The 12,538-nt window shown below is 37.2% G+C and overlaps 1 protein-coding gene across 2 annotated transcripts in view; it reads left to right on the top strand.

Annotated features, from left to right (window-relative positions):
- Positions 1-10,555, top strand: part of EFTUD2 (elongation factor Tu GTP binding domain containing 2) — a 36,839-nt gene extending 26,284 nt beyond the window's left edge. For both annotated transcript variants that reach the window (XM_087946171.1, XM_087946170.1), the window contains exons 18-28: positions 1,049-1,189; positions 2,500-2,601; positions 2,735-2,817; positions 3,567-3,653; positions 4,114-4,240; positions 5,137-5,224; positions 6,464-6,582; positions 7,109-7,203; positions 8,627-8,780; positions 9,573-9,680; positions 9,803-10,555. In XM_087946171.1, coding sequence (XP_087802297.1) covers positions 1,049-1,189; positions 2,500-2,601; positions 2,735-2,817; positions 3,567-3,653; positions 4,114-4,240; positions 5,137-5,224; positions 6,464-6,582; positions 7,109-7,203; positions 8,627-8,780; positions 9,573-9,680; positions 9,803-9,898 — 1,200 coding nt within the window. In that variant the 3' untranslated portion in view covers positions 9,899-10,555. The remainder of the gene's footprint in view (positions 1-1,048; positions 1,190-2,499; positions 2,602-2,734; positions 2,818-3,566; positions 3,654-4,113; positions 4,241-5,136; positions 5,225-6,463; positions 6,583-7,108; positions 7,204-8,626; positions 8,781-9,572; positions 9,681-9,802) is intronic.
- The last annotated feature ends 1,983 nt before the right edge of the window (positions 10,556-12,538 follow it).

Genomic DNA, 12,538 nt, shown 5'->3' with positions numbered 1-12,538 from the left:
TATGCATGCTTATACTTTTCAGAGGTCCGATAGTGTTCTATGTACAATCCTTGTTTTATTGATTGCATGTAATCTTCTAATTTTCTGAGATTGTGGATTTGGGGTTTTCATGAGCTGTAAGCCATAATCATCACAATTATGACACATCACAGCTTGAACTATCTTGCTTTGCATGTAATGAGTCTATCTCATATATTAGGTTCATCTTTTAAGTTGCATTACTGAAATAAATGAACTTTTGCACGATGTTCTAATTTTTTGAGTTTCACCTGTACAAATTTTCTAATGACTGAAAAAATTGGATGTTGATCAACAACATTTTCTATTCAGTCATATTTGTATTGGAAACTATTACCTGCATGCACAGGGAAGGTTCAGTGGCAGGAGGCATTCAACACTGGGAGTTTTTAAGAAGATGTTGGATAACCATTTGTCTGAAGTGGTGTAGGGTTTCCTGCCTAAGCAGGGGGTTGGACTAGAAGACCTCCAAGGTCCCTTTCAACTATTCTACTCTATTCATTTGAAGCAAACCTTAGTTAGGTTTTTGGAACGATCTCCCTAAAACTTTGAACTGCTTGTAACCACCCTGGCCCTGTGAAATCTCCCATCTGAAATTCAAGGGTCCTCTATTTTTCAGTCTTCTGGGATGTTGTAAACACTGGGCTGTCCTCTCAAATGTTTTAGGATAGGATTAAATCGGGAAATCTGGTACCTTGTGGGAAGGAATTGCTCTGTTTTTATTTTGATATTTTTATAGGCCGTTGTGATGTGAAGATCATTGTATGAAATAGGTGGCCCTATAAGATAATCTCCTCTAGTGCTTTCCTATATCCTAGGACACAGTGGGAAGGCTTGGCTCTAAATATTTCCAGCCAATGGAATAGTAGTGGGTATAGTGTCATGTTATTTGAAGGCCCAAGTTTCCATGTTCTTACAATAAGAAAAAATGCACAATGTTTTTAGAGAATTTGTGAGAGGGAGGTCAACATCAAGGATCTTTGGAGGAATGCAAATGTGATTAATTATAATAATTACCTGTTTTGTTCAGGCTCAGATATTCCGTCCCTTGAAGTTCAATACCACATCTGTGATCAAAATAGCTGTGGAGCCTGTAAATCCATCCGAGCTGCCCAAAATGTTGGATGGCCTGCGGAAAGTCAATAAGAGCTATCCCTCTCTCACCACCAAGGTGCGTGTTCAGTTCAGAAAGAAGTTCTGGCCATTGCGCTACCCCTGTGGTCATGTGCTCTAATCTATGGGCTTGGCAACCAGCTCACACAATGGTTGCAGCATTCCATAGTCACCTGATAATCATTTGGAGGCTTCCCACAAGCAAAGTGAATGAGGAAGCTGAAAGGAAAGTTGCAAGTTGCTCCCGCTGCTTTTTCTCCCATGGAGCCCCTTACAAAATGTGTGGTCCCATGGAATTTGTACTCCATAATGTACTTTTGCTACAGCAGCCCCTCCCTAGCCCAGTCCACACACATTTGTGCAATGACTCAGCATTCCTTCTCCAGCTTGCATGCACTTGCCAAGTATCCCACATCTCACTCCCTAGTACTCACCCGCTCTCTTGACCTGCTTGTGAGTCATCTAATACTTGTAACTTCCCATCAACTTTCCCCTTTATTTGCTTTTGGGAAGCTGGCAGAAAATAGCAAATCACAAGTTGCATATGAGGCCCTTATTTAGCAATTCACAATTTTCCCTTGAAAAAAACAACAGGCTGTTGCTAAGCCATGAAGAAATTATGGTCCCAGTTATCATCATTGAGTGAGAACTATCTATCCTGAGATTTAAATTCCTGTCCAATGACAAAATGTTAATAATTGGAGAAGTAATTTTGATAATAGTTAAATTTACTTAGTTTTGGAGTATGCTTCAATAAGAAGTTTAAATGGGAAGCCTGTGGCAAAGAAAGGTCTTGGGGCATTTTAGCTTGTTTGCTTATTTGCTTTAGGTACGTTTCCACTGGACACACTCATACTGAAAGTCAGAATGCTAAGTCATGCTTTGTGTGCAGCAATAGCAACTTGTTCTCTGAAATTTACTAATGGGCATTTAATATTCGACATGTTTCTATGTTTTAAGTCTTTTTTTTAAATTCATATGATCAGTCACTAATAGCCATTTCATAGTACAAGATTCTGGGCTGTTGTCAGGATTTCCACCATGGAAATATATAATGACTAAGGTATTTCTTTTATCTAGCAACCATAATCCAAATGTATGTTGCTATTGAAAAAGATTTAACTTAGCTGTCTATCTAGGCCCTCCCTAATCTGCATGTCCTATAAATATGGGAACTTCAGTTCCCCAAATTCCCCATTCAGCATGATGCTGTTGAGAATTTAAATAGTTTAGTCCATGCATCTGAACAATGCCAAAACTGGGAATATCTAATTTAATCTCCATATTTTGCTTCTGTTGCTATAGCTAGGTAAAGCTGTTAATCTATTTATTTTCTTCGGTTTTATGTTCTATCTGTGCCTTATCCAGGTAGAAGAATCTGGGGAACATGTGATCTTGGGAACAGGAGAGCTCTATCTTGACTGTGTAATGCATGATCTTCGGAAAATGTATTCAGAGATTGATATCAAGGTACTAATAATGCACCTGCAGCAAAAATATAGTGATTTCAGTAGGTGGTTTTTCCTGGGTTTCCCCATTTAAAATTAGTTGGGGGAAATTGGATTATTGGCCCTCTACCCTTCTCATTATTTGTTTTTTAAAGGTAGCTGATCCTGTGGTCACATTCTGTGAGACAGTTGTGGAAACATCTTCCCTGAAGTGTTTTGCTGAGACACCCAATAAGAAGTAAGATAATTGAAGAGAATCTTAAAAATGAGTCATGATGTGATGTGATGAAGACTAGTGTTTGCTATGTTGTCTACTCAAAATGATGTAGAAAAATTCAGGAAGCTATTTACTTACTTAATTATTTACTTATTTATGTTTCCTTTTGTTAAAATCCCTCAAATGAATTGGGAAATAACTGATTTAGAAAAATTATTTTTGAAGTCCTTCCTACACATTGAACTACAAACACCAGTTTAAATCTTCCCTCATCAAAGATATCCAAATTATAGTTGTTATTTGGCTCCTTCAGCTGTTTTTAGAAAGAGAATGAGGACTACATTGGTTTGCAGATAATCTGTTGAAAGCCACATTCTTGTAGTCGATTATACCAAGTATGTGTTGTCTCTTTTTTATTTTCACCCAGTGTTGTATGCTCACTAAATTGGGATTATAGTTTAGAATGATTGTTTCCAGAGAGTTTTTAAATTAGCTCAAGGTATGTGTGTAGCCTGAGGCACGCAGGCTGCTTTTTTAAACTTTAAAAGACTTCAACCAGGTAAAGAGCGCCAGTTCACCTGCAGGTTCCAAGAACTGAATAAAAATTAATTTAGATTCTTTCTTATTATAATAATTTCAAATAGAAGAACAGTTCTGAGTAAAGAAGTTCCTTATTGACATTTGAAACATCAGTGCCTTCATTTTAGAAAATAATCCGTCTGTCGTTTGTCTTACTTTGTCAGCTAAATAACATTTGTATTTTTGTTCAGAAACAAGATTACAATGATTGCTGAGCCTCTAGAAAAGGGTCTGGCTGAAGACATTGAGAATGAAGTTGTGCAAATAACATGGAACAGGTATGAATCTTCTACAGAGCTACCAAGGTGGGAGAATTCATGAAGTAAATAATTTCTTTAATTCTGGCTCAGTGGTCCAGCTTTACCATTTGAGTTGTGAGTACACTGCTGTGAATAAATTGAGCCATTTAAAAAAAATAGTGTAAAAGAAAATATGTTATCCTGCCATTGCAGTTTGCTTGGTGTGTCAAGGCCACCTTAATTCTTTCAAAAATGTGCAGTTGGTTAACCAATTATTCAATAAGCCATTACTATAGAAAACATACTCATCCTTTAAGAGGTTTAGAAGTTATGCCAGGTTGCTAAGAAAAAGTCTCCCTTTGAAAAAGTATAAGAAGGAATTGACAAATATCTGTCAGAAAAAAACATGGTGTAGTTTACTGTTGGAGAAAAATGTTAAACTGTCTGAACTTTGAGTTCTCTCCCTTCTGCTCTTCAATATTTATATATCTCCTTTTAGGAAAAAGCTGGGTGAGTTTTTCCAGACAAAATATGACTGGGATTTGTTGGCTGCTCGTTCTATCTGGGCCTTTGGACCAGATGCTACTGGACCAAACATCTTGGTGGATGATACCTTACCTTCAGAGGTAAGGATTGTGCAGAAGCTATTTACAGTAGATGGTTTTGCGCTTGCGATAAACAATCTTCTTTTTTGTTCTTCCTCTTTTACCACTTTGGGTGTCAAGGTAGATAAGCATCCCAAATGGATCTTCCTATCTAGGAATATTTAATTGAGCTATACAATATTCAGGAAACAGATCCTTTTCAATTTAAAAAAGGTGCTTATGTGTAGGAGTATGAACGTAGTACTCACCAGCAAACTCATTAAAATAGCTGCTGCTTTCTCTTGGATCATACTATTATTGCCACATAATCTTGAGAAAAGAAGTGGTTGTTTTAAAAAGTTATGTACTATGATTTACCAGACATTGCAATGCAAAATTTTGGAAATGAATCAAAACATTATATAGTCCAAATATCTCTGAAATATGGAATATACATTATGATAACAGAGTTAAACAAGCAAAATGTGAGCTATATTGATCTTTCATCTCTCAAGTTCTTTTGGTTTGGGGTTGAAAACATTCACTTTCTGAAGCCACTATTTTACTTGATATCACAATGAATAAATGTGGGAAAATTGATCCTGGTCTATGATTCTAATAATGCAGAGTATCGTGAAAAAGAAAGAAATCTGGAGCTTTAGATCTTGGAACCACTTTGTTCCAGCTCTGAAATATAGTGCTGTAATACTTGCTTTTGGGGCTGTGTTTCTCCAATTAGTGCTATACACACAGAGATAGAATTTGCATATTGCTGTGGGTCATAATTTCATTTCACCATAGCTTGTTGAACAATTCCTTATTACCTGGTCCATGCATAATGTAATTCATGAAGTACATTAATTAGCATACCACATTGTAGCTTAATATACAGAGGCTGATTTCCCCCATCTGATAACATTGCTACTTCTTTTGTACAGGTTGACAAAACCCTCTTAGGTTCTGTGAAGGACAGTATTGTGCAAGGCTTCCAATGGGGGACTAGAGAAGGGCCCCTGTGTGATGAATGTAAGTAAATGTTAAAAACGGCCAAATCTGTTCTCAATGTTCTCAAGACCGTTATGCTGACAATGTATTTTCAGCTCATAAAATGACACATCCTAATGCACCAGAAATTACAGCAGTCCTGATGAGAGAAGAGAACCCATTACCACCCTTCAGAAAGTTCCCATTCTCTTCATACTCTGTGCAACTGTGATTTTCTACTTAAGAACATATATTACTCATTTACTTAACAATGTCAAAATTGAACAGCCCTCTTGTCAACAGGAGGAGAGGGATACAACATCTTCTATCTCCACTCTACAACACAGTCCTTTCAACAGTTCCAAGAAAGCTCCACACCCATTTGCACTACTCAGGTGACCCAGACAACACAGATAAACCTCCAAGTGGCTTCAACAACTCTCGAAAAGAATGTAAATGACCAGCTCTCTGCAAGGAGTATAAATCCTTCCATTCCCCACCATCCAGTCAGAGCTGAAGAAGCTTCTTGAATGAGAAGCTAAATGTTTAAAACAATAAAGTCCAACTGCCTCTTGAAAATGCACCTTTGGGTTAACAATATTTTTCCAGGAAAGAGTTTTTCAGGGAACTTGTTAAAAAAAAATTATTTTAACACCACTACCATTTTTCAGATAAATCAAAGTTTTAGAAACTATGCATTATATAATATTGGCCAGAATGCTCCATTAGCATCCATTACTTTACGTTCTTGTTATTCAGAATCAGAAGTTAGTTCAAGCAATTGAAAGAGCCTACAGATAATTCTCAACCTAAAACCATTCATTTAACAACGGTTCAAAGTGAAAAGAAAAAATGAGTCACACTTGCAACAAGTTGCAGCATCCTATAATAATGATTTGCAAACTTTTTCAAACTGTCCAATGAGGAAGCTAGATTTGCTTAATGATTGCAGTTATTTGGTTAGTGACTGTTGTAAAATTTGTTGTAAAATTGGGTCCAACTCAGCATATGACCACAACCACTTAACAAATTCTGGTTCCAATTGTGATTGTGAGCCAACGTATGAATGTTTCAGGGACCATTGGAGCCCAGTACATAAAACATGTACATTTTGGGATATAAGTACATTGAGAATAACTCATGTCTATAAGTTATTTTTATGTGAAGAAAGAATATTTGTTTACTCTTCCAGCCTCCTAAATTAATACTATTTTTAATACATTTTTAATCCTATGAACAAACCTGTCCTTACTTACTATGCTATGCTCCCTTTTTTGCTAGTGATCCGTAATGTGAAATTTAAGATCTTGGATGCTGTTATTGCTCAGGAACCATTACATCGGGGAGGTGGACAGATCATTCCAACAGCCCGCCGGGTGGTATATTCTGCCTTCCTCATGGTAAGAAATTGCTAACATAGAAACAACACTAATCTGGCCCAATGGGCTTGATATGCAAGACATACTAAGCTATATTTTAGTTAGTCTTAACCCTTCATTCAGACCTAGAGTATGACCTGACAGTCATAGTGAAGAGCCTTAACCATAATTTGAAAGTAAAGATTGTTTAACTTAACTCCCCTTAACTAGAGTTCTACACATTATTTAATTCTCTATAGAAGTTTAGTGGATGGTTAATTCTCAGTTTTTGAAAATATACTAGAAGAACAGGAATTATGTGGTAGAACCACTTCTGCTATAGTGTGTTTACTACAATTTCATTTTTCAAATCAAGCTTGGGGGGGGGAGCCAAGGTGCCAATAGTTAATTATTTGTTTAAAATGCTGTAGTCAATAGTAACTATTTAGGTTTTTCCCTTGAAATAAATGGGAAAGGAAATGGGAAATATATTCCCATTTACTACTGATGAGTTTTTTGGGAGAGCATTTATCTCCAGCTAAACTCTCTTGCATGATGTTTTCCTTAGGCCACACCACGGTTAATGGAGCCGTATTATTTCGTGGAGGTACAGGCTCCTGCTGACTGTGTCTCTGCAGTGTACACTGTCTTGGCCAGGCGTAGGTAAGTGGCAACTTCAAATATCTTAAAGTTTAAAATAATATTGATTAAAATACTCTCTGGTGACACGTTTCTTAAACTTGGTACATAGTTTCTTGGAATTTAGTATTTAAAATACAGATTGTTCATAATGTAACAAGCGCTTTACCTCATTTTCTTAAAAAAGGTGAAGAATTGAAAGGAGGGAGGGATTGTCCCTTCTCATGTAAGGGTAAGGAAGGGTTCTATCAAACATCTATGATATCAGCCAGGCTGACTTCTCACTTCTGCTTTAGGACCAAACTATATTTTTGCACTGGGAAAAAAAATGGGAAAGAAGTGATGAAGAATGGGCTTGTTGGCAATTGCACTGGTTGGTTGGTTGGTTGGTTTTGTTTGTCTGTTTTTAATCTCAGGATACAGTCATGTCCAGGAATACACAGTTCTTTTTAAAAGTGTTTGTTCACAAATGTCTCACTGCCCTAAAAAATACACATTGTTGATATTGAAACTTGAAACTATTTATTGCAAAAACCAGCATAGAGCATACAAATTTTTTTTTAAAAAAATCACACAATAAAGAGGGCTAAATATACAAAACCAGTCAGGGTATAGTTAAACTGGTACTATAGTAAAAACCAAAATGATAAAAAAATCAAAGAACATATATTAAGCAAACAATCCTGGTTAGAGATTAAATGGATAAAATCAAGATAAAGCTAGAGCCGTTAAAATTATTCTTGTATAAAATTATACTAGACAGTAAAACAGGAAAATATCAGTTCATTAAAAATGAATCTAAAATCCCCAACCAAAACAAAAAACCATGCAAAAATAACTGTTCCAAAAAGTTATTACAAAGAAGGGAGATATTTTCCTCAGGAAAAAAGAAAATTGTTAGCATCATTTTGGAGCAACATCTTCCTGATCATGAATTCTATTATATAATTTTGCAACATCATACATTATGATGGAGCTTGCATCAGGCAATAGGAAAGATGAAATGCTTGGGACAACCTGGAAATGTAGATATTTTGTATGTCAATAATATAGACAAGCATTAGAACATCAGTAGTTTCTGCCTCTTATCAAAAAGTAGCAGTTGCTGGTTTTTTGTTTTGTTTTTTTGTAATGTTGGTTCTAACTTGGTATATTTTCTGAAGACAGATGGGAAATTTATCTCCATCATGCCTTGTTTATACATTTTGCAGTGAGCTGTTGTCTTCGCCAAAATACATGTTTACATCCTTCCTTTTTCCTTTTCAGAAATAGAACTTGATCTGTTCTATTCTCCTCCCACCCCCACCCTTGCTATGTTTTGATACCTCACCAATTTTTCTGTATAATAAAACTTGTTTGTTTTCTTATGCCACACTGAGGCAAACATATAGCCTCTCAGTTGGGAATGTGAATCAAAAGAGTTTGCTTTCTTTTTGTATTTATGCAGAGGCCATGTAACTCAAGATGCACCAATCCCAGGATCCCCTCTGTATACTATCAAAGCCTTTATCCCAGCTATTGACTCTTTTGGATTTGAGACAGACCTCAGGACACATACCCAGGGACAAGCATTCTCGCTCTCTGTCTTTCACCACTGGCAAGTAAGTGGTATGGAGACATTGTAAACAGATAGATGAGAAAAAGTTGAAGATCCAAAATTCTCAATTTTTTTATTCAAACTCCCAGCCTGCTAGGCAGAATTCTTTAAAGAAGGTTTATGTAAGAGACCCTGTAAAACATTGTACATTAATTGATGAATTATCCACATGCTTTTGCAGAGAAATAGGCCAAGTGGAATGTTCTGAACTCTATGTTACTGATATATTTATTTTACATAAGTTCTATTTTTGGTATGGGGGAAGGGCAGAAATTTTACTAAGGTAGAAGCACAGATTCCTGTTGGATACCCTGAAATTTTTGTCTGTCTCATCCTTGGGATTTTCATTCAGCCTTTTTTACTTTTTTTCTTTAACATCGCTTAAGCCATTAAGAAGTCAATACTGGGTTTCCTTTTGAATTTGAATAGTAATAAGCTTTTTACAAACCTGTTTCATGGTTGCCATATTTAACTACAATTACAACAGAAGAAAGATTTATAAACATTTTTACAACAGTATGAGAGATCTATAAATTTTAGATAGTTTGATCCATCAAATATGTTTTAAAAATAGATCTGTGATTTTGAGATGGGGATATGATCCTTTTAGAATCCTTTAAAATAACATTTAGTGCCATACACGTATAAGTGTGTTGGTGTAGTCATTCTGTAGAAGTATATGTTAAACATTAAATTATTTTATTAATATTCCAACATGAAGATTTTGAACATTTTATTCTTTATGACTGATTTGGAAGTTCAGCTAAACATTTACTAAATGTGCCTGACATTACAGATTGTGCCAGGTGATCCCCTGGACAAGAGCATCGTGATCAGACCTCTTGAGCCACAGCCAGCCCCACACCTAGCCAGAGAATTTATGATCAAAACTAGACGCAGGAAGGTAAGATGAGAAGCCAATTTATCTCTTGACTTCTGTAGTTCTTTCACTGAAATGGAATTCAAACTGTTGCCTCCTCCCTCCCCCCCAAATCTAATGATCACCATTCATTATTTCTCCTCTAGGGTCTAAGTGAGGATGTGAGCATCAGCAAGTTTTTCGATGACCCTATGTTGCTGGAATTGGCCAAACAGGATGTGGTGCTGAACTATCCCATGTGATTATGCTGGATTTGGCTCAATTCCTTCTCCTCCTCCTCCTCTGTCACGTTCCAGCAAGGCTGTTTCATTCTTGCTGCTACTATCCCATAGTCAAGACAGATTTTTGACGTACCAATTTTATAAGAGCAGATCCCAGCTTTGTTGTAAACAAACCACTTTGGCGATCATCCTACTTCATTCTTCAATAAAGCTTCGTCCCTTCTCTTAGAGAACTGGGCTGTGCTCGTGTCCTCAACTTTCTACATTGGAAAAGTATAATTTCAAGCCTATTCAATTGTGTTCATTTTTTTAGGAAAAAAAATGTAACCAATTGTTAATTTATCTTTGTCTAAAACAATACCAAGCTGCTTGAAAGATTGAGGGAAATTTTAATCTCTTCCATTCCAACTGAATTATGACTTAATAATCCAGTTTGCTCGCAGTAGGCAGCACAGTGATTCTTTACTGCCAGATACTGTTTAGATTGGGAAAGATGAAGAACTCGGCAGCAGTTCCATAAGAGAATATTTACTGTCCTGTTAAAGTTAACAGGAGATACAAATGTATAAAGTCCCATCTTTCTTGCTATCTTCATTCATTCAAGTTTTACTTTGGACATCTGATTTAGGTTTCAATGTAGAATAGCATAAAGAGAATAAATATTTTTATGTCTTGAAATGCACCTGTCTGAGTCTAATTCTTGGTTTCATTTCTGTATGTGGGAATGAAAAAAATCTCTCCTTCCACCAGTACCATTCAAAATTATGCTGAAAGTCCACTTCAAAATGTTTCCTCTATTGTTGAATTTTGCTAGTTTTTTTTTTCCATCTGGGAAGAAGATGGCAGAGCCCAAAAACTCAAAGCAAAACTGTATTTTATTGAATTGGGTTCCATAATTATTTAGAATTGCAGCATTAAATGTTTAGGATCTGGAATGGCCATTATCAACTGTTCTTTCCTAAGATGTAGTTTTAATCAGAGATGACAAGGATTGAGCCATATAGGTATAAATATATAGTTGGTCTGCTGCTAAGCTATGGCTCTATTCCTTCTTTCTATATCCTTCATTTAGCAATAATTATCCAGTAAAAAGTTTGCTTATTTATTTAACCACCCATTTATTGATCCTACATGGCTTATAATAAAACAAAATACACAGTGTACACAATATTAAAATTTTGAGAAAATATACCCTCTCGCTGGCATTGCCTCACCTAAGATTAAGAGAGATAGCAGCAGACTCCAAGAGAACTAAGCAAGAGAATGATCCTCAACATCCTCTGAATGAACATGTGCCCCAAGCCAGCCAACTCAGATCTAGGAACAGCTTTATGGTAAGGCCAAACATTCTTGAAGGTGCACAAGAACAAAACCGAATTAAAAGTTGGAAGAAGGAGATTGTTAAGCAAGAAAAAACATTAAAGGAGGATATGTCTGAAGGATATGACCTGGCTTATACTACTTGGAGGACTCTGAATAGGTGCTTATATGTGAGACCAATATGGTGAAGTGGAGGCTTTTAGCAGATAACATACTGTGTGAATGTGGAGAGATGCAGAGCCCTGCCCATCTGGTATGTTGGCTATTACCAGAAACATTATTGATGATGACTTATTTTTGGTGAATGACAACCCCAAGACAGTAGCTTCATTCTGGCAGTCTAAAGTTATATCTAGACATGGAAGAATAAAATACCAGTACATAGCAGCCAGGCAACATCTAACCTATCATCCAGAGGAGCAGCATAGTCCTGGGAGAAGAAGTGATACAGAAAGCCTGATCACAGAGGTGTCCTTGTCATTCAGAAAATTCACTGGGGCTGCAGCAAAAACCTGGAGCAGAGTGGTATTGCTTTGAGCTCACACACAGCCAGGCTAGGCCAAGATAAGGCAAGTTGAAGCAAAGCAAGGTAGCAAGATGTTAATCGCAGGTGTGGCTGGAAGAATGCAATGCTTGTTCCTGATAAACACCCCTCCTCGCAGCATCTCCTTAAATCCTATTCCCCAGGTGAGCCTGGTGACAAGCCGGGTGTCCTCCTGAGTCACCAGGTTGCCCTGTGCTGATCCTGCCTCCTCTCCATTCTCTGCTCTGCCGCCTGTCTTTTCTGTCTCGCCCCTCACTTGCCACTCAGTCCTTTCAATCCTGCACCCTCTCTGACAACCCTTCCAAGGGGCCAGGAGCTGCCTCATCCTGCTCCTCTGGGACCAGAGAGGCTGCGCCATCTTCCTCTGTCGGTCCCATCTCCATCTCCTCCTGGAACCTGGCCTCTGACCGGCCCATGACAGTAACAATGGACTTTTGCTGACATCAGGAATGAAATGATGAATTTATTTATAAATAAAAGACAAGATAGGAGAAGTAGAGATCATTCCAGGCCATGTGGCTTTGTCCCAGAAGTGGGCACCATTTTTCAGAATGGACACAATTCATTCTTGCTGCTTCAAAAATGGCACCCACTTCTGAGACAGAGCCACACAGCCCAGGGATGCCGAGGAGCAGGAGAGCAGCCTGCTTTCCTTTTCCAATGTGAGCCTGGAGATTTTCCAAAAATAAGTGTATTATTGGGGGTGGGGAGAAGAGTTCTCCTATCTTGTCTTTTATCTATAAATAAATTCATCATTTCATTCCTGATGTCAGCAAAAGTCCAAGGAGTGGGAAATG

The sequence above is a fragment of the Notechis scutatus genome, chromosome Z (assembly GCF_049901735.1).
Source record: "Notechis scutatus isolate UNSWTSFEM ecotype Mainland chromosome Z, rNotScu1.2, whole genome shotgun sequence".
Taxonomy (NCBI): Eukaryota; Metazoa; Chordata; class Lepidosauria; order Squamata; family Elapidae; genus Notechis; species Notechis scutatus.
Note: the sequence above shows the minus strand (reverse complement) of the source record. Positions and strands in the feature narration are given on the sequence as shown.